This window comes from Talpa europaea (genome assembly GCF_964194135.1).
Source record: "Talpa europaea genome assembly, chromosome: 9".
NCBI lineage: Eukaryota > Metazoa > Chordata > Mammalia > Eulipotyphla > Talpidae > Talpa > Talpa europaea.
Window position 1 is genome coordinate 10,477,881 of NC_140076.1, and position 25,753 is coordinate 10,503,633.

The following is a 25,753-nucleotide window of genomic DNA, read 5'->3' on the forward strand; positions in this document are numbered from 1 at the left end:
TGTTTACTAGTTAGAACAAATGTTCCTGATTGTCAGAACTTGCACATACATAAACCACTCAAAATTCATGTTTCATAGATTTTAAATGATTAACTGAAACAAATGATTTAAGCAGCATAATTCACTTTTTACCAAGAAGGTAGTCCTAAGAAAGCTGCAAGTTTTTTGGCATCATTTCAGATGACTAAATTGAAATCCATTAGTTGTAGGAAAATTTTTAAAGTCATTTCAGCGTAGGCCCGTTTGTGATTAATTCTGGACGTGCAAACTGATAAATCTCCCACACTTAATCAGTTGTGAAGTCCCATGAATTCTGCCAGCAAAAGCCTCTTCTCTTTCCACATAATCCTACACCTTAGCCCTGGTCAGGTGAATCCTCCTAAAGCATGGCCTGTCGTGTTACTTTTTAAAAACTCTTTTTTAAAAAAAAAAAAAAAATTTTTATAGAGGCATGTTTTATTTATTTGTTTGTTTGTTTGTTTTGTTTATACATGCACTGGGTACAGTCAGAAGCACGGGAAGGTGAGAGAATTCACCAGAGCCAGAGCGGGGAGCAGAGCAGGCAGAAGGACCGAAGTACACTGCTGAGGGGAGCAGCGGGCGGCAGGAGAGGTCTGCGCGCCATGTGGGACCCTCCTCTGGTGGCCGGGGAGCAGCCGGGGATCAAACCGGCGCTGCAGAGGCCGCAGGCAGCTTCGCAACCCAGCGCTCAACGGCTGTGCCACCGGGGAGGCCCTTAAAAACTCTTCTTGCTGAATTGAGTGCAGTGTAGACTCCTTGTTCCAGCTTCTGGTGCTGTGAGAATAGCTCCAGATTCCTTTCTAGTCTGAAGTCCTGCTCTCCTGGACATGCCTGGAGCGTCATCTTGACTCCTCCCCACCTCCCTGCACTCAACCTGCTTTTCTGTCACTGGTTGGAGTGTGTGCCCATCCCCCAACCCTTGCTGTTCAAAGTCTACTATTTAAGACAGCTCAGATACCACCCTTTTCTTATCCAGCTAGGTGTGTTTCCACCTTCCTCTCATTCCTTTCTCATGCACTGATGAGCTGCCTTTGTTCGATTTTCTGGGTCCCTGGTATGTTCTCCCCTCTTACCACAAGCTCCCCAGGGAAGAGACTGTCTTATTTCTTCTGACTTTTGTTGAACCCGCTACTCGTGCCCTTCGGTGTTGTGTAAATATTTGAACTTTCAGTTTGTTCTTGAAATACTTTTGTGGAAAAAGAAGACAATTAGAATTCCTGTGTGCGGATGAACTGTTCTTCCAAGCATTTTGCACACACCCTGCAGCTCCATCCTCCCTGCCCCCCCCCCATAGGAAGAAACCAATGCTAGAGAAGTTAAGCAATTTCCCAAGGACTCAGACAAATAATTAGTAAGTAACTTAACTAGTATTCACAATCATGGTTAGCCTGACTTACCCCCAAGTTCACATAATTTTATAACTAAAGTATAACAGGTAGTTGTAACAATGCCCGCTTTTCAGAGAATTAAACTAGAGCCTCTGCTGATGTGCTCCAAGGGGAAAGAAAAGTGTCCCCATTGCTTTCTACCTGATAATGTCACCCAATGTAGATCAAATATGGAAGGAAAAGAAATTATTGGTACTTGTTTCTCCATGAAGTTTTTCCTTTGACGCATAGGACTCCTATGCCTAAGAGCTGAGTGAGTCTTGTCTTGGCAGAGGAGCTGCAGATATGAAGGTGTTGGGAAGGAAGGGCCTCACTGGAAATACCTTTTGAGCAGTTTGTAGGCCTCAGCCCATTTGGAGTCAGTGTATCTCCAGTCAGTGCTCAAAGGGGTGTATTTCCTGGCTTGGTGGGTTGATTATTTCTCATTGATTCTACGTAATTTCAGGTTTTGTTACCCCTCCTGATAAACATCTGTGGTTTCCTTGAGGGACTGAAGAATGTCGTAGACATAAATTACACAAGCTTAGTGCTACAATCCAGAAAACACTGTTCCCATGTGTGATAGTGGACTGCTGGCCCTCCCGCTCTGCTCACCTCTCTCTGGGCTGTACCCCCATGTGTGGGAAAGAGCTGTGACTTGGGAATCAGACGGTCTGGGCTTGAGTTCTTCTCTTTTCAGTTGTGTGTACTTGGGAAAGTCACTTAACCCCTCTAAGTCATTTCCTATCTGAGAAGATCCCAATACACCTCATAAGACAGTTCTGTGAGCCAAATAACAGTGCTTTTCAGTGTAGTACCCCAAGTGCCCCACACCCAGACAGTGTGATACGCTGGGGCTCAGTGTGTTCAGGGGAAATCTGCAGCTTTTTTCAGGCTCCCTTTAATAATTAATCCTTAGAGCTCATTCTCAATTCCCTATATACTATGCTCACTTGTGAATTAGCTAATTACAGCCCAGTAAAATGTATACAGCCATATTCATTCTTAGGTGCATTCCTGGGAAGTTCTGTGGCCGTCAGAATTCTGAAGGTGGACTTGTGCTATCTGCACTCTTAATTAAAAAGGACACTTGAGTTTGGCTTTTCTCAAAGCAGAGCGTATTAGTAATGACTTCCACATTTACCTTCCCTATCTTTTCTCCTTTCTGCTGACTGGTTTGCTGGTTCTGATCAGAATCCTGGTAATTGACGTCCACCCAAGAAATTCCTACAGATGTTCCAGCCTGTGTGTACTTGGGATAGCCTGGGGAAGGTTAAGGTCTTGTAAAATGGCCACCTTCTTAGTGTGTTTCCTATGTGCCCGGCAGCAATGTTGACTTTTGAGATGCTGATTAACACGGACGAATTTACCATCTCTAGGTCTTTGGTCTTGGCACACTTTTTTTGGTTAATTCACATGACTTGGCATTTACACATGGACACCTGGGACAATCTGTCTTTGCCTCAAAGGATTAAGTAACACAGTTTGGAGCTGACTTAAATTTTTTTTTCCCCCTCATAAATTGGACCCTAAGCATCTTTCATAAATCAGGAATGTTTCTTGGAAATACAATTCTCACTAAACTCAGTCCCAAGGGTACTTTTCTATAAAAGCACATTCTTGTTTGTTCTGTCCTAACAAATGCATTTGATGGTTGTAATAGAGTTGATAGAAACATGATTGAACCGGAAAGCATTTCCATTATAAATAGGTCAATTTAATGTTAATCCATGTTCAAAGCATAAATACAGCTTTATTAAACACAAGACAGCTTTGGGAGAGTATTATATTTTAAGGCAGTGAGTCTGAAGGCATTCCCTACTTAAATAAAATATATATTAAAACCTGATGTATTCCTATAAACAATTGCTAATGCCAGTGAAATATAGCCCACTATGCCAAGAGTGGGGGGAAAGTGGTGATTTTCAGCTGGGGCTCCCCTGCTGTGTGTTCTAAGCAAGCAGTGAGCTGTATTTTAATAGAGGAATAGCCATTCCATTACACTTCTGACTAGGGCGGTAGCAGAGCTTACCGCCATTCACTGAATTCTGCTTACACACTGCTGGGTACCTCACATTCTCCCAGTGTAGGGGTCAGGTTGTTTCCATTCTACAGATGAACATACTGAGGTTGTCAGACAGCCAGCCAGCTGTGGAGGAGCTGAGCCCTGCTTTGAACTCGGCCTTCTGTTCACCCCATCCGTGCTCTTGCTATTCTGCTCTCATAGAGCAAAGCCCTCATTTTTGGGAAGCTTTATCTTTTCTTTCAGACATTTAATAATCAAGTTTTTTGGCACACGATTTCTAGGAGCTTAAAAACTTGCTTGTAGTTCCTGTGGTGTCTCACATTCATGAAGTGCCAATTGGATATGGTACTTAAATTTTTCCTCATACATCTTGATAGAAGTTTTTGCATAAATGAAGATAGTTCCTTTGCAACTTAAAGTTTGGATGCAGATAAGAATTTAATGTGGAGGGCCTTCCCTGGTGGTGCAGGCAGTTGAGCGCCATGCTGTGAAGCTATCTGCAGCCTCTGCAGCACCGGTTTGATCCCGGCCGGCCGGCGTGGCAGACCTCTCCTGTCTCGCCCGTTGCTCCCCTCAGCAGTGTATTGCATCAGTCTGCCTGTTCTGTTCCCCACTCTGTCTCTGGTGAATCCTCTAACCCTCCCGCACACCTGGCCTATACCCCTGTTCTTGTATAAATAAATCTTTAAAAAAAAAAAAAAGAATTTAACATGGAGAACTATACCTTAGGCTTGTGAATTTTGGAACCTCATTTAAAATTTTAAATGTAAGCTGGAGTGAGATTTTAATAACTGTTACTGATAGATAAAGTGACTCTTCGATCTCTCCTTCCCCTATAGTCTTTCATAGAAATGTTTTCTAAGTGAATTTTGTGGATTTTTTTCCTGTACGTAGCCAAACAGTGAGCTCTTACTCCTTAACTGAAAGTCCATTGGCAGTCCATTAGGCACATGTATTGCTCCAACTTGTTCTGTTTAGCGGCTAATACCCAAAGTACATGTCTACCTCAAGACTGCAGTCAGATTATGTAGCCTACTTGTTAATTCTTGCTGATTATGTTTGCTTCCTAATTACTTGCAGAGAAGTAAAGCTTTATTGTCTGTGGCATGGTGAAAGCAAAGATTTTTCTAAATGAAGTTGCATTGACTAGAAACTGTCCATATGTCACAGTTATAGGTGTTCAACATGTGCTGCTCCCCACCCCCCCCATAAGAATTGTGGCTTAAGGTTGTTATTCTTTTAAATATGTTACGAAATTCACTTGAGCATGAGACAAATATTTTATATGTAGTTAGTGGGAGGGAATTATTTGTTGTTTTTGTTATTAAAACGGTATCAGATGAACTGTTCAAGAATTGCTTCTTCCTAAAAATGTGGGCGCTGAGCATGCATTAAAGTGCAGGTTAGATTGGTTTGGAGTAATTTCTGTTTGAAAGAATTTGTGCCAATTCTTTTTCCTCTCCAGGAGAAATGGTTGCAGAGCACCGGAGGCTTGCCTAATGTCAATTCCATAAGGCTTCTCTTTCGTGTGTGGGGTGTGTTTTTTGTTTATTTGCTTTTGCCTTGCCTCCCTCCTTCCGACTCTTAACTGCACTTTGCTAGGAGGAAGATGTGTACTTCTACATCATCAGGCATGTCTTTACTTTGGGTTATTTGTCATTTCAGAGTGTGTGGACCCAAAGAACAGGCTTGATGAGGGTCAGGAGGGGGAGGCAAAGTTATATAAACTTCATTCATAGTTAAATATTTGCTTCCAGGGTAGGTGAAAAATGCTTTGTACTTTTTCCTTTGGCTATTTCCCTCAAAGAGCGCTTGTCATGCAACAACAAAAAGAAGTGGCCAAAGGTAGAGAAAACTCTTCTCTTTTCCATGCTGGTTTGTTTTTATTGTAAGACAAACCTTTCATGTTTTATTGTTATGAAGTTGAAACCCAGCCTAGAGGTGCCAATCTTTAGTGGAAACAGCTGCAGAGTTGGTGTCCCTGGATCAGGTGGGAGTTTCTTTGAAGCAACATGTTGCCTTTTAAAAGAAAATTGAGCATGTGAGAACTTGAACCTGTAAAACTCATCAGCAGTTCCACCATTGTTTATCTCTTAAATAACTGAGATAGCTAACTTTAAGTAAAACGTTGGCATTTACAAATCATTTTCTGTGAGTTTTTGTTTTTTTGTTTTTTTTTTTTTAGAAAATAGTCTTGTTATTTTGGGTCTTCAAACCTGGGAACAGAGAAAAAAAAAATTCTTTTTTTTTTTTTTTTTTTAATTTTCTAGAGGCATGTCTTATTTATTTATTTATTATTTATTTGTTTGTTTGTTTGGTTTATACATGCACTGGGTACAGTCAGAAGCGCGGGAGGGTGAGAGAATTCACCAGAGCCAGAGCGGGGAGCAGAGCAGGCAGAAGGACCGAAGGACACTGCTGAGGGGAGCAGCGGGCGGCAGGAGAGGTCTGCTCGCCATGTGGGACCCTCCTCCGGTGGCCGGGGAGCAGCCGGGGATCGAACCGGCTGCAGAGGCTGCAGGCAGCTTCGCAACCCAGCGCTCAACCGCTGCACCACCGGGGAGGCCCCCAAAAAAAAAAAAAAAAAAAAAAAAATTCTTGGGCCTCCCCTGGTGGCGCAGCGGTTGAGCGCTGGGTTGCGAGGCTGCCCACGGCCTCTGCGGCGCCGGTTCGATCCCCGGCTGCTCCCCGGCCACTGGAGGAGGGTCCCGCATGGCGCGCAGACCTCTCCTGCCGCCCGCTGCTCCCCTCAGCAGTGTCCTTCGGTCCTTCTGCCTGTTCTGCTGCCCGCTCTGGCTCTGGTGGATTCTCTCACCCTCCCGCGCTTCTGACTGTACCCAGTGCTTGTGTAAATAAATAAATAAATTAAAAAAAAAAATTCTTAAGAATCGAAGGTGTTGCCCAGTGATTGCTGGGGTCACAGAACATATTCCTGGGTAATGCCGCTGGGGGCTAGTCTGAGCAGTGGTTCTGACCGCATGTGTATGCTTGTAGGCCCAGCTCTTTCTGTTTTTCTTAAAATTTCTTTCTTGCCTGATAAATGACTTTAATTGAAGCAAAACTGGGTGGTTGGCTTTATACCTGAACTTCAAATCTAGAGGTGAAAGATTTTCTACTCTGTATTCCTTAGTTCTGAGGCATTCCTCGTCTTTGTGGCTGAGCGATACTGGTAGCAAGGGGCCTTAGCATCATTCTTGGTCTACTACTAGGAAAAGTTGAACATCAGAGAACTTTCATTCCTTGGGGGGAAATAAGAGAGACAGGCATGGAGTCAGAGGGACAAGAAAAATGCTGAAATATTTTCCTTTTGGGCTTTTGATTTGATTGCCAAAAAAATTGCCTTCCAGATGGAGAAGACCAAAAGCCCTGATTGTAAGCCATTATGTTTTTACTGGCCCACCTCCCCATCCCATTGCCTGGTTTGAAATCGGTAAGCCAGTCCAAATCCTTTACCTCATTTTCTAGTACCAATTTACTGTCTTACTCATCTTCCAGCTGCAAGGGGGTGAGGCCAGTGACCTTGAGAATGAACCCTGTGCCATTTCCTAAGCCAGGCAGCAGTAGAATCGTGCCAAGGAGTATCAGTCGTGATACCTTCCATTTCTCTGAAGTTCTGGAATCATGCTGACCAGGAAGACGTGTGTCTTTGACATGTGCAGTAGGAGTAGCCCGGGAATGAATCTGAACCAGTTCTCTTGGCCTTGTGGAGACTTGTTACCCTCGTTGCCAGGCAGTCTGGGCATGGGAAGCACTGTTTAGTTTTTGGCTACATCTTACTTCACTGGCAGCAGAAATCTTGACACTCCAATTTCCCTTGGGGGGAGGTAGGGATTGTTGAGTGGCTTAAACTGTAGGGGAATCCACTGTCAGGACATAAGAGGGATAGTGGCTTTGGAGTCTGGCAGATCGGGGCCCAGTTCACTGCCCTACTGCTGACTAAACAGAGTAACCTTAAACAAGTTCTGCATCTGAAAAATGGGGGATAATGCCCTACCAGCTGGTTTTTTGGTTTAAATGAGAATTGGTGGGTGGGTGTGGGGAGGGGGGAATGTGTTGTTATAGAAAACACTCAAATGTTAGTTTCTTTGTGATCTGTAACTTGGCTAGTTTTCCATTATTTTTAACAAATGCTATATGGAAATTGGGATGACATGAGTGATTTTAAATTGGGGCACCAAAACAGGCCCTAATACAAGGGTCTGTTGGGAAGGGCAAAGTAATGATTTTTAATTCCATTTCATGTGTAGGGCTCAATCATAGGAAAGAAACACACAGTAGATGTGAAAGGAGAGGATTACCAGAAATCATTCTGAATAAATAGCATAAATGCTCTTCAGGCCAGCTTCAACTGGATTGTCACAGAAGTGCAAAAAGAATTACTTGGATCAAAAAAGATGCGGATTAGCTTGCCTATGATGACGTTCTCTGTGTTTGCAGCAGAAAGATCACATTGGTTAGCCTGAGGAGCAGTTTGAATTTTCATACATTAGCCTGAAATCACGGTTAGACAGAAAAGAAGCCTTTGGAATTTCAACAGCACATATTTGAAAACCTTAAGGCAAGTGGGACTTTGTAGTTAGGTATGAAGAGGTTAGTCAAGGGCTCTGCTGAACCATGAGGGAGATACTTAGTCAAGAACATCAAATGCTCTGAAAGGCTGTCTGTCAAGTCTTTTTAAAAAAAGAAAACACCAGATTTCGACTCTTGCCTTGGCATGTGTAACTTTAACTTTTTTGATAATGGACAATTGAGTTTATCTCAAGGGTTAGGACATGTATCACTACAGTAAGCAAGGTGGCATTCCCCCGGTCCGAAGTGGTACCACAAATATTTTTATTTTACTGGCTCTATATTGGTTTTAATACTTTATGAAAAATAGCACTCAAAGTATGATTATACCAATGTTATTTAAGCCTCTGCAGCGCCGGTTCGATCCGCGGCTGCTCCCCGGCCACCAGAGGAGGGTCCCACATGGCGCGCAGACCTCTCCTGCCGCCCGCTGCTCCCCTCAGCAGTGTACTTCTGTCCTTCTGCCTGTTCTACTCCCTGCTCTGGCTCTGGTGAATTCTCTCACCCTCCCACACTTCTGACTATACCCAGTGCTTGTATAAATTAAAAATAAATAAACAAATAAATGAATAAAGCACAAATGTTTTAAAAAATAAAAATTAGGCTTAATTAGACCTCATGTTGACTTTTTTTTAAAAACGATAAAATAATTGTGCAGGTGGTGTGTGAATTTTGCAACAATTGTGATGGTAGCACTGGAATGACCAAGGTTTGAGACATACCAGTGAAAGTGTGGATTTGGTCTATAAGAACAGGACCTTCCGTTTTCCAAGCTTAGATGCCTGTGAAATTTAATTTTAGATTAGTTATTTTTTTCTTCCTGACAATTAAAACAGGCTTGTGTTTTATTTTGTGTTAATTTCTTTTATTTTGAAAGATGATGGTTAAAAATGTTCTGTGAGTAAAATAAGGGGAGGGGTTTAATTTCCACATTTGGGGGGATAGCTTGATAGCACTGAGACTTTAACCCCCGCACCACTGGGGAGGCCCAATCTCCATATTTGGGCCTTTTGGAGTGGTGTATTTACTCTGTCTGGACATTCTACCTTGTGTTTAATTTTGGGAATTGTTATGGATCACTGCATTCCATCTTCCTTAAAAAGTAGCCACTACACACATATTAAAAAAACTAGCAACAACAAATGTTGGCGAGGGTGTGGAGAAAAAGGAACTCTTCTGCACTGTTGGTGGGAGTGCAAACTGGTCCAACCACTGTGGAAAGCTGTGTGGAGATTTCTGGACCTACTAAACATAGAGCTTCCATATGATCCAGCAATTCCACTCCTAGGTATTTACCCAAAGGACACAGAAACATCAATTCCAAAGAACACCTGCACCCCTATGTTTATAGCAGCACTGTTTACAATAGCTAAGCTTTGGAAACAACCCAAATGCCCAAAAATAGATGACTGGATCAAGAAGATGTGGTACATATATACCATGGAATATTACTCAGCATTCAAAAAAGATAAACACATGCAATTTGCAGCAACATGGATGGCGCTGGAAGGGATCATGCTCAGCGAAATAAGCCAAAAAGAAAAAGAAAAATACCGGATGGTCTCACTCATAGCAGGAATCTAGAAAACTTAAATAAGGGACCAGGAAAATGAATAACTATAAGAAAGTGAAAATCAAAATCAACAAAAAACTATGAACCAGAGACACTTTTAGGGGGGCGGGGGCGGGAGGGGAGGGATTGGGGTCAGAATGGGGGGGCTGCAATTGTATGGGGAATATAACAATAAAATTTATAAAAAAAAATAAAATAAAAGGCAGGGAAAGCCTTCTGATGTATATTAAATAAATTAGTGAAGAAAAATGACTTTCACTAAGACTTTAACATGTTCAATTATGTTTTGATTAAATTAATAAAATAATGTATTATTTTAATATAATAAAATATGTAATAAAAGCCAGAAATGGCTTCCTATAGAAAAAAAAAAAAACTGCAAATAGAAAAAAAAAAAAAGAAAGAAAAAAGAACTGGATGTGTTCCACAAATAAACACCTACTATGTTTCAATCAAAAAAAAAAAAAAAAGTAGCCACTACACAGTCATGTGACCTCTCTTTTGATGTGGCGCCCCCTTGGAATAGGGCAGCAGAGCCCAGGATCCTGGAGGCTGTTTGCAAGTGGTGCACAGAGTTTCTCCACAACTGTCTCTGGCCTTGCTCCCCACCCCCAGGACTTGTCTAGACAGAATGGGAATGAGGTTTTTATCCCCTGTTGTGAGCTTGGGGACTAAAGGCATCCCTTAGGCCTCTGACAATAGGAAAGGCTAGACATGAGAAAATCAACTGTGTACCAATTTATGTGAAAGTAATCTTGTTTTATACATGTTCACATTCACAAAACATTTCATTTTTGTCTAGTTACTGTTACAAGGTTTAACATGTTTTTCCCCCTTTTTTGTAGGTACTGGATTTGGATTAGGACTTATTTTCTCCCTTACCTTCTTTAAAAGTAAGTGTGACTATCATTACCTTACACCATAATGTCCTAGAAGAGTTTGCATACACCTGGCAGGAACACTTCTGGAAGGCACATACACACATGGCTGCCAACCCGTTCATCTGGGGCTTAGGTCGGCCACTCTGAAATGAGCGAGACGAAGAATGTGCACTCACAGGAGGTCAGAGTGGGTTGGGCGTCTCTAGAATCCCCTCTGGGCATTAAGTCAGGATGCTTGATATCTTAAATATGATATCATTTTGAAAACTTGTGCTTACTGCCAGTGAGTCATTTGGCCAAATCTGCATGTTCAAATAATACTTCTAATTAATTATAATTCTCAAGGAGACTCGAAAATGAGAGTCCTGCTGGTAATAAAAACAAGTGGGCCAGAAATGCACTTTTTTTCCTTTTTGGCCAAAAACTCTCCTAAGCAACATGCAAGCGATATTTCTTTCATTCTGTGGAAGAACTTCTGAGGTTTGAATATTGAATAGTAGCCAAAGAGGTTACTTTGAGGGACTATAACTAGAGAATCATGCTTAACACAGTGCTGATATGAGGTAATCACTTACAGTATAGACTTAAGTACCTCATGACTTCCTATAAATCTAAATATGCAAATATTGGTGAAATCTTAAATATTTTTAAAATTCAATCACCTCCTCATAGAGACTATTATTTTTTTTTTAAATTGATTTACCAATGGTATTTCTGATGAGGTTAAGTAAGCAAATAAAGAGGTTGATAGAGAACTGCAGGGAGGTTCAAATATGACTGCTTTTTTCACATTGTATCATTTATTAATTCCTCCACTTGACACCGTAGATACTTTATAATAAATATTTGACTGAGTTTACTAATTTATCCTTCTCATTGTCATCCATTTGGTGCATTTGGAATATTTATTGAACCCGGAGCAAATGTGTGTACCTTAGAGAAGAAGCTGTGTGTTCTCTTAATGATGCCCTGTTGGGACTCCCCCGCCTTGCCCACAGGAAGAATGTGGCCGTTAGCCTTCGGTTCTGGCATGGGACTGGGAATGGCGTACTCCAACTGCCAGCACGACTTCCAGGCTCCGTATCTTCTACATGGAAAATATGTCAAAGTATGTACAGAGTTAGTACTTCTCTTTCTTTCAGAACAGAAGTTTTCTCTTGACGAATTCTTTATAGTGCACGTGATTAATAGACTGTGTGTCATTAGGGCCCCATTGGGATCCTAGTTGTTCTTTGGTCTTTAGTGATGTGGATGCTACTTTGGGGCCTAAAGTCTTTCCTCCCCTGTACGTGAGGTGCATGCGTGCATTCCAGTGTCTGCTCAGCCCAGAAGGCTGGAGTGACGAGCCTGCCTGAGAAATGACCGTCACATAGAGTACATCTGTGTGAGATACCTGTGAGCAGCGCTTTTGCTGATGATCACAGCGTGCCCTGTAAGCACGTTGCGTGCTCAGACCAACCTGAAGCGCTGGCACTCAGTCGTCATAGTCTTGCTTTTATTGAAGAGCACGGGTTCCTAATTCTAAGTCCCACAGGATTCTCTGAAGTCCTTGTCTATAGAGAGATGCAGGCAAGATGAAAAAATGACAGCTTATGCCACCAAAGGGAAGGAGTTTCTAAGTTTCCTAAGTTTCTGTGTGTCGTAGCCTCTCCTGTTGCCTTACTGAGATGACTGTCTACGTTGGGGTCTAGGTGAGAGGATCATGGGAGGCCAGGCACTCCTCGGGGACAGAGTGGGTATGTATTTTCCTGTCCCCAGGGCTTGGAACTAGGTAGGCACGCAAATAAATGCAAAATGAATGAATGAAATAAAGTGTCTCTCCTGTTAGATGAGTTGATGGCCTCAGGCTTCCTGAGATATAATCTTAATAGCAACACTCAGTGAGGACCGTCATATTCCTTGGATGTGTAGAATCATCTACCATGTTGATTCCCACTGAGTAGAGTCATAGCCGTGGAACCAGTGCAGGAGCCCTGAGGCCCAGGCTTGGGGCCTGCTCTTCTGCTTGATTTGTGTGTGATCTTGAGCTTTTTACTTATGAGAGTCCTTTGTGTGTAGGAAACAATCTATAAAATGAGGGTAATCATTCGTACCTACAGGCTGATTGGGAGGTCTAAATGTGAAAATGTGTTTAGCTGTTGAGGTGCTTATCAATTGAAACACTGGTTATTGCAGTCCAGGCTAGCCAAGAAAGGGTGATTGACTTGTCCATTGTTCACCACAGTAACAAGTAGAGCAGAAAATGTGCTACAAATGAGTGTCCTAATTCTGGTCAAAACTGAGGCCACAAGGGTCACTGAATCACAAAGAACAGTATCCTACCAGTGCACAGTCGCCTCTTAGAACCCACTTGAAGGTCAGCTGTCTACCCACAAACCTGTGCGTGTTTGGAGAGAGAATTGGAAGCAGAGCGAGCTGGCCAGGTAGGAAGACTGGCAGCCCTTTTACTACCCTTCAGGTCTACCTCTGGCCAAAGCTGGGGGAGGCGCAGGGGTGTCAGGGATAGTCCAAGAAGAGGTGCAGCTGCAGCACCAAAGCTGCCGCTCCCGGACATCACTTTCTTGGCAACAGAAAAGAACAGGGAGAGGAACTTCCGGTCTTTTAATTTTTCAAAATGTTTTCTTTGTTATAAACTGTGTTGTCATGGATAATGGCTCAGGGGTGAGTGCGTGCATATTGTATATTTAATAGCCAGGAGTCACTGTGGAAAGTATTGCGCCATTTTTTACAACCTTGTGGGTACTGCTCCAGAACATAACTTTATCTGAACTTGAGTTTGTGCCTGGCTGTTGTCATCCTCCATCGTCTACAAAGAGGGGCAGAGTCCTAACTTGGGGCCTTTTTGATGTAGTCATGGCATGGTGACTGCTTGTTGAGCGCCTGGGGGTCCTGGGTGCTATATCGTCTTTCTCTAGACCTCCCAGTAGATTTGTGAGAGAAGTTTTATTATCCTCAGTCAGCAGGAGAACAAAGGAAATCTTACTTAGGTTAAGGAGCTTGTCAAAGAGCTAATCATTAATCAGTGTGAGGTCAGTGCCACGCTCTTTCCCCTCACCTGTGGTCTGTCCCTTTGACAAGTTTTAGGAATCGTTACCCAGGCCTGTTCACTTACTTCGCATTCTTCTCCCTCCAAGGTCGGGGAGCCCCTTTTAGGAGCCTGGCAGCTTTGTCTACAGTCCTCTTGTCAGTTTTAGAGCAAACCAGGTGGTAGGGTTTGGGGCCCTTTGCTCCCTTGGTCTGACCGACAGCAGCCAGCCAGCCAGAGAGGGTTGTCCGTGCTGTTCTAACCTGCTGCCCTTGCCTTCCAGGAGCAGGAGCAGTGAGTGACACCTGAGACATCCCAGTGGGAGGAAAGAGAAATCATGTTTATTCCTCAGGAATACTGAAGTGCCCTGGAGTAAGCTGACGTTCTTCTGTAACAATGTTATCAGTAATGCTTTCAGCTCCAGCACACTGTTTATGTATTTGAAACCAAGTCTGTTTCTTGTTTTGTATTTTCTCTCTGGAAACTGCAAGGAGGAGGTCTTGAAGAAATAAATTAAAAAGAAATAGGCCGCCCAGTGCATTGCCTGCGTTTCTTTGCCTTTGGTCTCTGAGCATGAGGAAGACTGAACTGCCCACAGCAGCCACTGCGGGGTCCCCACCTCTCTTGAGAGCCTTCCTGAAACCACAGCTCTGCGCAGTTCCCCCCACTCTCCCCTAAAGCTAACCCCTAAGGTTTTCAGAACTGCTTCCACCTGTGTTGGAAGTTGGCCGGGGTGGGGGTGGGCGGGCTCCTTTCTTGTCTGATGAAGATGAATGTCTTATGGAGCCTTGACATGCTGTGCGTAGCTCTCCCCGGTAGGCCTGCAGGACGCAGAGCTGGGGGCTGACCGTGCTGATGTCCTCTCCAGTGAGGTTTCCTGCAGCTTCATGTAACACCTGAAGCTTGAGGACAAAAGGGTCCCTTCTGATGTCTGATGAATTTATGCCTTGGGTTTCACTTGACCCACGGAGACTGCATACAAAACAGTAATGTCTTCTGAGAATGGACAGACCCTGTCTCTCCTATCTTTTTTATCTCTATAGTGACGAGGGCAGAGGGGAGCTATTGGATGACGGTGAATGTTTTTGTTTAATAAATAAAGAAAAAATAATAAATTCGGTTGGGCAGAGCTGGATCCTGCTCCTCTGTTCTGTGAGTGTTGATTCCACATCTGCCGTGACCTCTCAGCACTGCTCTTGGCAGCAGAGATTAAAACACAGCCCAGATCTCTGCCTTCAAGGATCTTAGATTCTAATGGAAAGACGATCATGCCAACTCCCTTTGGCCTTGAATGAGGAAGGGGTAGAGAGACAACACAGTGAGACCAGCTAAGTTGCCTCGGGGTGGCCTGGCTGAGGAGGGGAATTGTCGACTGAGATGTGAGGTTGACCCGGGCTTTCCAGATGGACATGGGTGAGAAGAAGGGAGCTCGTGCAGAATTGTGGCATGTGTGTTAGCAATGACAGGCAATCGGCACGGCCAGGGTGGGCAGGGAAGGAAGGTGGGCAGGGAGGCGGCTGGGCACCGGGCTGGAACTAGTGTCTGAAACCAGCTCTGAAATGTCAGTTAGACCTTAGTGCTTATAGGTGTTGTCATGGGTGGATTGAGGGTAGCAAATACTCCCTCATTTTCCCCTCCCTCATCCTTTGACCCTCTTCCCTTTCTGGAAAGATGGGCTAAACTCGACCAAACAGGCAGTAGTGACTCTGCCCTGCCAGCTGTCCAGACTCCTCTGCGCTCTGAGCTTTTTTGCTTCTTTGGGGCAGCTAAAGGCCAGTGATGGCCTGAGCCCAGGACTGCAGGCCACAGCCATGGCCCGCACAGCCACGCTGCCACTTTCTCTGCCCCTCTTACTCCACCATCAAGACAACCGATGTAATTGCAGAAAAACCTCGCAACCTGTTGCATCCCTTACACTTGTGTTCTCCATGTTTACTTTAAAAGTTTATATTTCCCTTCAATTTTTCCATCTTATTTCAGCAGGGGAAAAAAATAATAGGTCGCCTTCCAAAAAAGACAACGAGAACCCCAGCATGCCCACTAATTCTCTAGATGGGGCTGCGCGGGAGCAGCGGTGGGCGCTGGAGTCAAGTCAAGCTGTTTGGTCTCGTTTGTTACTAGGTTTTAGGCATTTATTTGGATGGATGGATCCCTTTGCCCGGCACCTTGGAAGTACCGTTTAATGTGTTTTGAGAAGCTGGTTAGCTCTGTGAGGGAATAGTTCTGGGCAAAGGCCAGCCAAAGGAAGCATTGGCTGTTTGCTTTAATTCCAAAGTACTTGGTATTCCTGCCTTGAGCTCTGCACACGGACTGGCCTGAAGCACAATGCTCGATCTTGTCCCCACTCCCTGCCCCCATTTCAAATCGGCCTCCAGAGAGTTCCAGCTTGTTGGCAAAGGCATACATTCTGTTCTACTTTAAGTTTCATTAGAAATTCAAATCCTCTGGGGCCCCATTCCCTCGTGGAGTCATGAAACTTTGCTTCTTGTCTGCCCTTCTGGAACCAAACACAAGGAAGATCATGGGTTTGGGGAAAGAGTGATGGGAGCCCACTGGGCATAGGACACTAGGATAAAGCTGTGGCGCCCCAAGAGTGGCCTGCTCTGCCAAATACATAAATGCATACAGTCTGAGCTTGACACTGTATAATTTGGCCCGGAACAATATGTATTTTGAACTCATTTAGGTGAATGACTTTGGCATTCCATGTACCCACTTGGGCCTTTATCAGGCTGCATTTGCCAACGGGGAAGTTTGCCTTTGTGCGGGACACGAGCCTCAGGACGCACGCTGTTGTGCTCTGCTACGCGGATGTCATTCTCTCATCTTTCCCAAAAGGTCTGGACACAACCTTGAAATCCTGCTCGTAGGCCATGAGAGGCTGGGAATGAAGAAGCTATCTATGATGTTTTGCCTGTAGTTTTCCCAAACCTCACTGTTTACATTTTTTTTTTTTAATGTAACCAGACCATAATTATATTTTACTTGTCGTGGTTCAATCTGATTGTGTTGTTGAAGGACTATTTTTGAACCTGTCCAAATAAACTCGGCAAAGTATTTCCACAAGGATGTCCTCAGTGGGGCTGGAACAGCCTTCATCCTGAGTGGTGCTGAGACACACACGGTTTCCTGTTGCATGCTTTCTAATTACATAAATGCAAAGGGGTGGGAGAGAGAAAGTGGAAATTCTAAGTACCCAAAGGAATGTTAAATTTAGAATAACAAGCTCATCTGGAAGCTATCACCACTTTTTTTTCTGTAAACTGCAAGCACCACTTCTCTTCGGACACCAAGAGATGAAGTTGGGGTACACACAGACATGGGCAGGACCAGGATGGAAGCTCCTGCGTCCCCTAACCAGCCTCTGTGTGGAATAAATGGGAGATCGTCGTGGTAACTTGGTGCAGTCAAACTCCTGGAAGGAGGAGGAGGAGAGAAGGATGAACTCCAAAGAGGAAAGAGTGTAGGATTTGGGGGAGGAGCTGGGTGCAAATTACTCCCCAACCACTTGCCAGGTGAACATGGGGGTTCCTTAACCTCTTCAACATCAGAGTCACCCTCTGTCGAGGAGGAAAACATACATCCTACCTTACCGGCTTTAAAAGTCAAATACCTGGGCCTCCCCGGTGGCGCAGCAGTTGACCGCTGGGTTGCGAAGCTGCCCGCAGCCTCTGCAGCGCCGGTTCGATCCCCGGCTGCTCCCCTGCCACCGGAGGAGGGTCCCACATGGCGCGCAGACCTCTCCTGCCGCCCGCTGCTCCCCTCAGCAGTCCTGCTTCTGCCTGCTGTGCTCCCCGCTCTGGCTCTGGTGAATTCTCACCCTCCCGCGCTTCTGACTACCCAGTGCTTGTATAAATAAATAAATAAAATTAATCTTTAAAAAAAAAAAGTCAAATACCTGTTTCAACATAAGTATTAAAAAAAGATGTTGCCATTTGAGCCTTATGGTGGATCAGGTACAATGGTGGATAAGGTAGGAGGGTGAAACTGTTCCAGAAAAGAAAGGGCATCTTCCTTGGGCTCAAGGAGTTGGCTTTTAGAGTCTAAAATAGCAAGATCTGAGGTGCAAAGGGGTGTCTCCAATGACTTCCTGATGATAAAAACCTAAACGTTGTTGGAAAACAGTCCACCTCCATGCATAAGCATGGATGTCATCTGTTCTCACTCTTCCTCATTGGAGACCCACTCGAGTAAAGCTGGTGACCCTGCTGAAACCCCACCCTTTTTAAATACCACAGTTACTGAGTGCAGGGTCTCCATGCTCGGCCAGGAGGGGAAGGGCGGAGGAGGACACTGAAGAAATGGAACAGAACCACGAATTCCTTGTGGAACTTCCGGCTGGTGGGAAACAGGACTCGACATTTGCATTCAGGGCAGTTGGCTTCAGATCCAGAGATGTCAGTGCGGGACGGCGATGTTAAGAATTCCTGGAGGAATTCAGGAGTGGGCAGGAGACGAGTCTTAACTAGGGAAGAAACCGGGACTAGAGAAAGGAGCTCATTATCAACTGTCAGTCAACTCTTTCTAGGCCTGGTCTAGCCAGTTTGAGTCAGGCACAGCCTCATTTGATCCCTTCAAATGAATATGAAATAATAGTGTTTATTGGGCACATGTTCTGTGCCAGTTACTGTTCTTAGGCTTTACATATATTATGATGCTTAATTTTTACAACAATCCTATGAAAGAAGTACTATTACCCTCATTTTATAGATGAAGAAACATTCTGAAAGGATAAATTAACTTACCCAAGGGCTAACAGGTGGCAGGTGGGATTTTTACCTGATTTCTAGAACCCAGACTTAACTACTGTGGTTGCAAGTGGTCATTAAAAGTGGCTTGATCTAGTTTAAACTTGATTTGACACATTAGAATTAGTCTCAATCAATCCAAGTCATTTTCTCTTAGTTTAGCAGGTTTTGGTAGAGTGGTGGTCACCACATTTAGCTGACACTTTTCACTTAAATGGACAAGAACTAGTCTATCCCGGGGCCTCCCTGGTGGCCTAGGGGTTTGGCCCTGAGTTTGATCCCCGGCCAGGGTGCTGATCTACAACCCGGTTCTTCTATGCAAAAATAAATAAAATCGGGCCTCCCCGGTGGCGCAGTGGTTGAGCGCTGGGTTGCAAAGCTGCCCGCAGCCTCTGCAGCACCAGTTCGATCCCTGGCCGCAGGGCGAGGGTCCCACATGGTGTGCAGACCTCTCCTGCCGCCCGCTGCTCCCCTCAGCAGTGTATTTTGTCAGTCTGCCTGTTCTGTTCCCTGCTCTGGCTCTGGTGAATTCTCTCACCCTCCCGCGCTTCTGACTGTTACCCAGTGCTTGTATAAATAAATAAAAATTTTTAAAAAAATCTAAAAAAAAAATGGCTTCCCCGCTTTAAAAAATAAATAAATAAAATCTTAAAAAACAAAAAACAAAAAAACTTGTTGATTCAATTTGAAACCAACTTTTTAAAAAAATATAATTCCTAGGTTCATTAATCAAAACAGTTGTCAATCAGAGCTTGATGTCATTGTTACGGATGAGTTTTACTGAATCTTTGAAAATAAAGCATCGTGACATGTTGGCCTGTGTATCTTAAAAACTATCCTGTCTATCTGCATATCGCCCAGTGCCTGTCACTCCTGGCCTCCTATGGTGTCTTCCTTCTATATGGCTGCATGTAGTCCAGAAACACAGTACATTTTTATTTTAGTCTTTATGGTATAGTTTTATCCTTACTATACTTCAGTCGTTGAGTTTAAAAATTTCTATAGCTTTAAAACCCTTAAATTAACTTGCTTTTTAAGTGGGTGGTCCTGACCGATCATTTCTATGGGTCAGTAATCTTCAGTCGGAAGAAAGGCTTCCCCGTCTTCTCACTACAGAGCATGCTCTGTTCTCATCTGAGCTTCTTCCCTGGGTCACTGTAATCATGAGAAGGTCACTTGATCTCTCTGGGCCTCCTTGTGAGACAGTTGTGACAGTCCCTTCCTGCTCCACAGTACAAATATGAGGTTGACATTCTGTTATTGAGGAGAAAAGTGACATAGCCAGCTACATCATAATATTTTATCAGTATAGTCAGTTATGGGACAAATTATGAGCAAAAGAATCATCTTGGGCCTCCCTGGTGGCGCAGGGGTTAAAGACAGCGTTATCAAACTATCACCAGCCACTGCAGCACGAGTTCGATCCCTGGCAGGCCAGGGAGCAACCCCCATGGCACAGCAGACCTCTCCTGACTTGCCCGCTGCTCCTCTCAGCAGTGTATTTCAGTCAGTCTGCCTGTTCTGTCATCACTCTGTCTCTGGTGGATCTTCTCATGCCCCCCTCCCTCCACTGGCCCACATCCCAGTTCTTCTACATAAAATAAATAAAATCTTAAGGAAAAAAAAGTCTTCAAGTCTTTCCTCAAATGTCTCCTCTTTCCTGAACCTTTGCTGACCATTCTCCCATACCTTCTAACCCTCTTCCCTGCTTGATTTTCCCCGGCATTTCTCAATATCTAATTCTCCATCTTTACCTATATATGTTATGGGTTGTCTCCCACTAGAAGGTAAGTTTTCAGAGGGCAGAGATTTATGGGTTACTGGTTTTTTGGTTTGTTCGTTTTGCTGCTGTATTCTTGGCACTTGAGCAAAATCTGGCACGTAGTAGATACCCTAGAAAACTTGCTGAGTTACTAAATATTAGTTAGCATACTAACTAATGTACTAAGTTAATATGTATATTAGTTACCTTAGTATGCTAACTAATATTTAGTTAGTATGTTTATTAACTTAGTATATAACTAGTAGTATATAGGAAATAACTAATATTAGCATATTAGCTAAGTAGTAACTTAATAAAAATTATTTATTGCTAAAACACATTTTGTAGGGGTTACAAATCCATTCAGACACCCAAGTTTCATCTCACAAGCCAAATGTATTGATTTTGGTGACTGCCTAGAGGAACTGTGAAAAGGAGGATTCTGAGGCTCTTTCTGGCCAATAAGGAAAGTTCCATGAATGGTGTCTGCTGTGGTGTCATGGAGGTGTGCGGGCCGCATAGATCCATCTTATTTTCCCCTGTCTTAGTAGGTCTCCTTTCTCATCTCGCCCAGATCTTGCTCATATCTCGTCCTCCTTCACATCCTACCCCCTCCCGCAAGTCTTCCCGAGACATGTCAGCCCCTGGCGTCCTCCCTCCTCTGAACGCCTTGGCTCTCTTGGCTGGCAGCTTCCTTGGCAATTAGCTTTTCCTTTGCTCCGCTGCTTCCCATTTGTGTCTGCCCTTTTCCTGGAAGCACAGGCCTCCTACCTTGCATCTGTACTTCCTGACGCTGTGCTGGACGCCTAGCAAGTGGGAGGGAAAACAAAATGGTTGTTTTAATTAAGACTTGGGGAGGTAAAGTAACAGACTTTCAAATCAGCCTTGAGATTGTAAGATACTGAAGAAGCCCATGGACCCCCCAAAAAAGCTTTGTTTTGAGGCCGCACGCAGGAACCAACCCTCATCAGCTTCTTCAGCAGCCAGAGTTCTCCAGAATTCTGCCCTTCCTGCGACTCAGTGCCCCAGCACAGTCCCTGTGCCCCTCAGTTCAGATTCTTCAGAGAGAGCTGCTGCCCTGCTTGGGCCAGGCGTCCGCTCTGGCCAGTCTGTGCGGCCAGGAGGGCAGGTTGATGGGTCCCGCGTCCTTTGTGGACATGGCTGGGGGCCGTTCTCGTGTGGGGGGGTCCGGCTGGCACTGAGGTGATGGTCTTTGGTGCTTTTTCCTCAGTGCCCATGCTTCAAAAAAGGGGATGTTTCAATGAATTTAACTAGAGCACAAACTCCTTAAGGAAAAAAAGCCGTGCTGTGGGGTATTGAATATGTGCTGAACTCTTGTGGAGGGAGAAAAATTCTTAGCCCACTCACTCGTGGGTGTGTGTGGGGGCTGCTAGGAGCTGAGAAGTGGAAGCTGGAGAAATGATGTCATAAATGAATTGATCTTGCCAGGCTCCCTGGTGGCACAAGGGGCTAAGCACAGCACTGGGAAGCTATCTACAGCACGAGTTCGATCCCCGGGCAGGGAGCTACCCACATGGTGCAGCAGACCTCTCCTGTCTCTCCCGCTGCTCCCCTCAGCAGTGTACTTCAATCAATCTGCCTGTGCTTCTCCTCACTCTGGTGAATCCCACCCCCTCTCCCCCCACCCCCCCCATCCCCACACCTCTGGCCTACACCCCAGTTCTTGTATGCATAAATAAATAAAAATGAATCTTTTAAATAAATAAATAAATTTCCACTCCAAAATACCCAATTTAGGTCTCATCTCTGACCCTCTCCTCTCCCCTCATTTCCCCTGTACTTAGCACTGGATACCTCTTCTTGATTCTTGAAGATCTCCCATCCCACCTACAAAGGGCATTTAAAATGTGTCCTAGGCCAAGGGCCCTCCCGTCCATTCCTCTCTGCAGTCAGGGCCAAGGTCACACCTCCCACGCCCTTCATGTCCTCAGCACAGACCTTACAGCCTGGCCACCTTTTTGTCCCCTCTGAGCCCGCCAGGGACAGGAGACCAAAGGACACGGCCTGAGGGTGGACCCAAAGTCAGACTGTGCTCCCCTTCTACTGACTGGCTGGGTGAACCTGGGGGGTGAGAGGGGGTATAAGAAAGTAACAGCTGTACTTCCTGAGTGTGCCCCAGCCAGACTCTGCCTCATGTCCTCACTCGAGTGAATTCTCCCAGGAGCCTGCGTGGGGGACTGTTACATTCCTATTTTGCAGATGAGGAAACTGAGGCTTCCTTGAGGAAGGTGAGAAAGCTCTGTTTGAGCCTGGCTTGGGTCCCGGGACTCTGCCTCCCTGCCTCCCTCTGCTGCACAGGAACTTCCTGGGACTAACCCTCACTTTCTGGGGCGGTGCTATTTCCCAGAAGCCACGCTGAGCCCTGTGCCTCCATTTATCTCCTTGAGTCCTGGCTCCTCATCCTGGTCTTAACATCACTCACTTCTTTGCGATGTCTTCTGAGGCTTCTGCCATCACATCTGCCACGGGCTTGCTTAGTTTCTTAGCACCTGGATGTCGGGAGAAAGCCTTTCATGCATGCACTTGGGCTCGCTGCCTCCCTAGTCCATTGTTGTGTGCCTAACACCTCGGTGCCTGTCTGACACATAATAAAGGTACAATAAATATTTGTGCAAGAAATGAATGAGACCCAACCACAGGTCTAGAGTATCCCCAGCTGCATTTTACAGGTAAGGAAACCAAGGCCCAGAAATGAAATAATTTTGCAGAGTCCCAAGCAGGAAAATTCCAGAACCTCCCGGGATGAGTCCCAATGGCTCCTCCCCACTCTAAACCGGGAAGTGTGGACACTCTTGGTCTTTATCTCCCAGAGGCAGGAAGGACTGTGATTCTCCTCGGGCCCCCAGTGCCAGCCCTGTGACCCCGAGGGCTGAGCAGGGAAGGAAGCCCCTTTGCTTATTTTCCCTCTTTCTCCAGGAGAGTGCAGAGGTTTGGACCCCTGTGGAGGCCAGGCTGACAGGATTAGAGGAAACAGCTGGCCCGCCCGTGCCCTGCGGGAGGGAGCTCACATTCCCGGGACTCAGGGAGGGAGCGGCTCCCCACAGCTCAGTCACATTCCAGGTCGGTCATTTTCCTGAGCCCAGATGTTTGCTAATGAGCTGGAGAGAGAGGTTTTCAACCCTCTACCCCGACTCTGGGCCCCACATTACCCGGCCCCAAGAGGCTGGCCCGGAGCCAGCAGGCTTTGGCTTCAGGCCCGTGCCCGGTGCCAGCCAGGCCTGTCGGGGCAGCTGGCGCACCGCTGCCAACCAGGTGCATCTCCGTGAGCTCCAAGGCCCTGACGCGACAGGTTCTGCCTTTCCCGCTGGGTTCCCCTACCCCCAGCCTGGGTCCCCATGGTGTGGCACCCTTCGCAACTGAGTGGAGCGCAGTGTGCTGGCAAAGGAGCCGACAGGCCCAGGTTCAAGTCTAGGCTTTGTCAGCCACTAGCGTGTGGCTTGGGATGGCTACGCAGCCAGCTTCCTGCGCCCTGGCAGGGGTTCTCACCACATGCAGACATCTGCCCCCACCCTGCAGGGTCCACGCTGAGAATGCGGGTGGTCAGCTCAATGGCAACAATTTCCTGAGTGCCCACTGCTACTGCACAGTGAGTCCAGGCTCTGTCCATGGTCACCCAACAGAGGAGGTCACCTCTTACCATGGGACTTTAGGCCAATTATTTAACCTCTCTCTAAGTTTTTTTTTTAACCAGTAAAGTCGGGGTAACATGCTGGAGGATTATGGGTGCTTTGGTGGTGGGCCTGGTGTGGTAACACATCCAGAGTGGTATGACCCTAAAACCCCAAGTCATGTACAGGGTTATAAACTAGCGTTACCTCGATAAAATAATATAATAAAAAAATGGGGTGACCGATATCTGTTTATCTCATCCATTTATTATGTTGCTGGAAAGTGCTCCAAATTGGGGGGGGGGCAGGGAGGTGCTCCCCATGTGGGGCTGTGATGATATCATGGGTATCCCTGTAGAAACTTAGCTAAGCCAGAGGATGAGGCATTCCTTCAGCCAAATAAATGGTACCCCCTGTCTGGTCCCACCGTAAGCACTGGGAACGGGGCAAGAAGCAGGTGACCCCTGCCCTCAAGAAGCCCTGATCTAGTGGCCGAAAGATGCGCCGAGAAGGAAAGCATTACAGAGGGATGCTGCCTGTGCTCCAGGTCACTCCAGCGGAGCGGGAAGCCTGTGCTCCCCGGGTCTGGGGAAGGCCTGCAGTCGGGTGCCTGAAGAATGGCCTTCCCTGAAGATGAAAGCAGGGGAGGGAACAGCACAGGCTAGAGCCAGGAGGCAGGAGACGTGTGCTGTGTTCCAGAGCCTGGACAGGCCGCGTCCATGGAGCGATCAACAGGCCCGGAGCGGCCACCCAGGAGCTCAGCGCCTGGCGACAGGGCAGGGCCGCAAGCGTGTGGGAAGGCCGGGCAGGCCGGGCACACACGGACACGCACGACTGTGAGAGGAAGCAAAACCCAGTGTCGCGACGGTCTCCTGGGTTGTCTCCAGGGGCAAAGCTGTTTCCTCGCTGCAGCGGACACGCGGGAACCGGCACCCAGAGGCACGACCCCCACCCACCCGCGTGCCCCGAGGGCGGCTGGCCGGGTCCCCTGCGTGGGAGCCAGACGAGGGTCTGCGCGTTTCCTGGCGCTCATTCGGAACGGCCTTTCTGGGGCTCCCAGACCCTTTTCTGGGAGCTTAGGCCCAACGCCTGCGCTGAGGGGAGCCGGGCGAGGGCCGCGAGGACTGCGCGCCGGGCCTGGGCTGGCCGCGTGCCCGGGAGCGCCCCGGCCGGGCGAGCCGCCGGAGCGCGGGGTGTGGAGTCCCCTGGGGCCGGGCCGCGGCGCCCCGAGCGCCACGCCCTCGGAGCAGGTTCCCAGGAAAAGGCACGCGTCCACGTTCGCCCAAGCCCCCCGGCCCGGCCCGAGGACCCCGTCTCGGAAGGTCGCGGAGAGAAGCCGGAGCGCAGGGACCCGGCGGGGGGCGCTCTGCCCTCCCCGGGGGCGCCGGCCGGGCCCCCGAGCCAGCCCCGCCGTCGGGCCGCGCCGCAGCCGGGCGAGCCGGCGGGCGGAGAGGCGACGCGGGCCCCGGGCGGCCGGGGCGCCCCCTCCTGCGCGCCCGGAGGGAGCGGCCGCGCGCGCCGCCCGCTCTTTCTCTCGCGGCCCTCCCTCCGCTGCCCCCGCCTCCTCCCTGTTTGGAGGGAGACACCCCTGACGTCGGAGCCGCCCGGCTCGCCGCTCCCCCGCACCGCGCGCCCGCCCGGGCCGCAGACGGCGCGCCGCGCAGCCCAGCCAGCCTCGGGGGCGCCGCCACCCGCCGGCCGCGCCCGCACCTCTGGGGGCGCCGCGCCGACCCCCGCGCGCCCCGCCGCCCGCCCCGCAGGACCCGGCGGGCGCCGCTCTCCCCGCCGCGCGCGGTAAGTCCCGGCCGGGCCGGCACGCGGCGCCCGGCGACCGCGGGCTGTGGCCGCACCCCCGGCCGCGAGCGGCGCCCCGGCGCGTCCGGAGCCCGAGGACGCGGCGCGGAGGCGCGGCCGCCCAGCCCCGGGAGCCCGGGACGCCGGCGCCGGGGACGTGGGCGCGGCGCGGGGTGGCCGGGGCGCCCCGCGCCCTCGGCCCGGCCCAGGCTCGCCGCGGGGCCGGGTCTGGGCCGGAGTTTCCGCGGCCGCGGGGGGCGGGAGGGCGCGGGGTGCGGGGCGCGGGGTCTCGGCGGGCGGCGCGGGGCGCGGGGGGCTCGGCGGGCGGCGCGGGGCGCGGGGGGCTCGGCGGGCGGCG

At 47.6% G+C, this 25,753-nt stretch overlaps 1 protein-coding gene across 1 annotated transcript in view; it reads left to right on the plus strand.

Annotated features, from left to right (window-relative positions):
• Nucleotides 1-13,760, plus strand: part of MICOS10 (mitochondrial contact site and cristae organizing system subunit 10) — a gene marked incomplete at its 3' end in the record, with an annotated part of 28,516 nt that extends 14,756 nt beyond the window's left edge. Inside the window, exons 2-4 of the mRNA XM_084244092.1 lie at nucleotides 10,402-10,449; nucleotides 11,436-11,545; nucleotides 13,746-13,760. Of these exons, the coding sequence (XP_084100218.1) occupies nucleotides 10,402-10,449; nucleotides 11,436-11,545; nucleotides 13,746-13,760 (173 nt within the window). The remainder of the gene's footprint in view (nucleotides 1-10,401; nucleotides 10,450-11,435; nucleotides 11,546-13,745) is intronic.
• Between the last annotated feature and the right edge of the window lie 11,993 nt (nucleotides 13,761-25,753).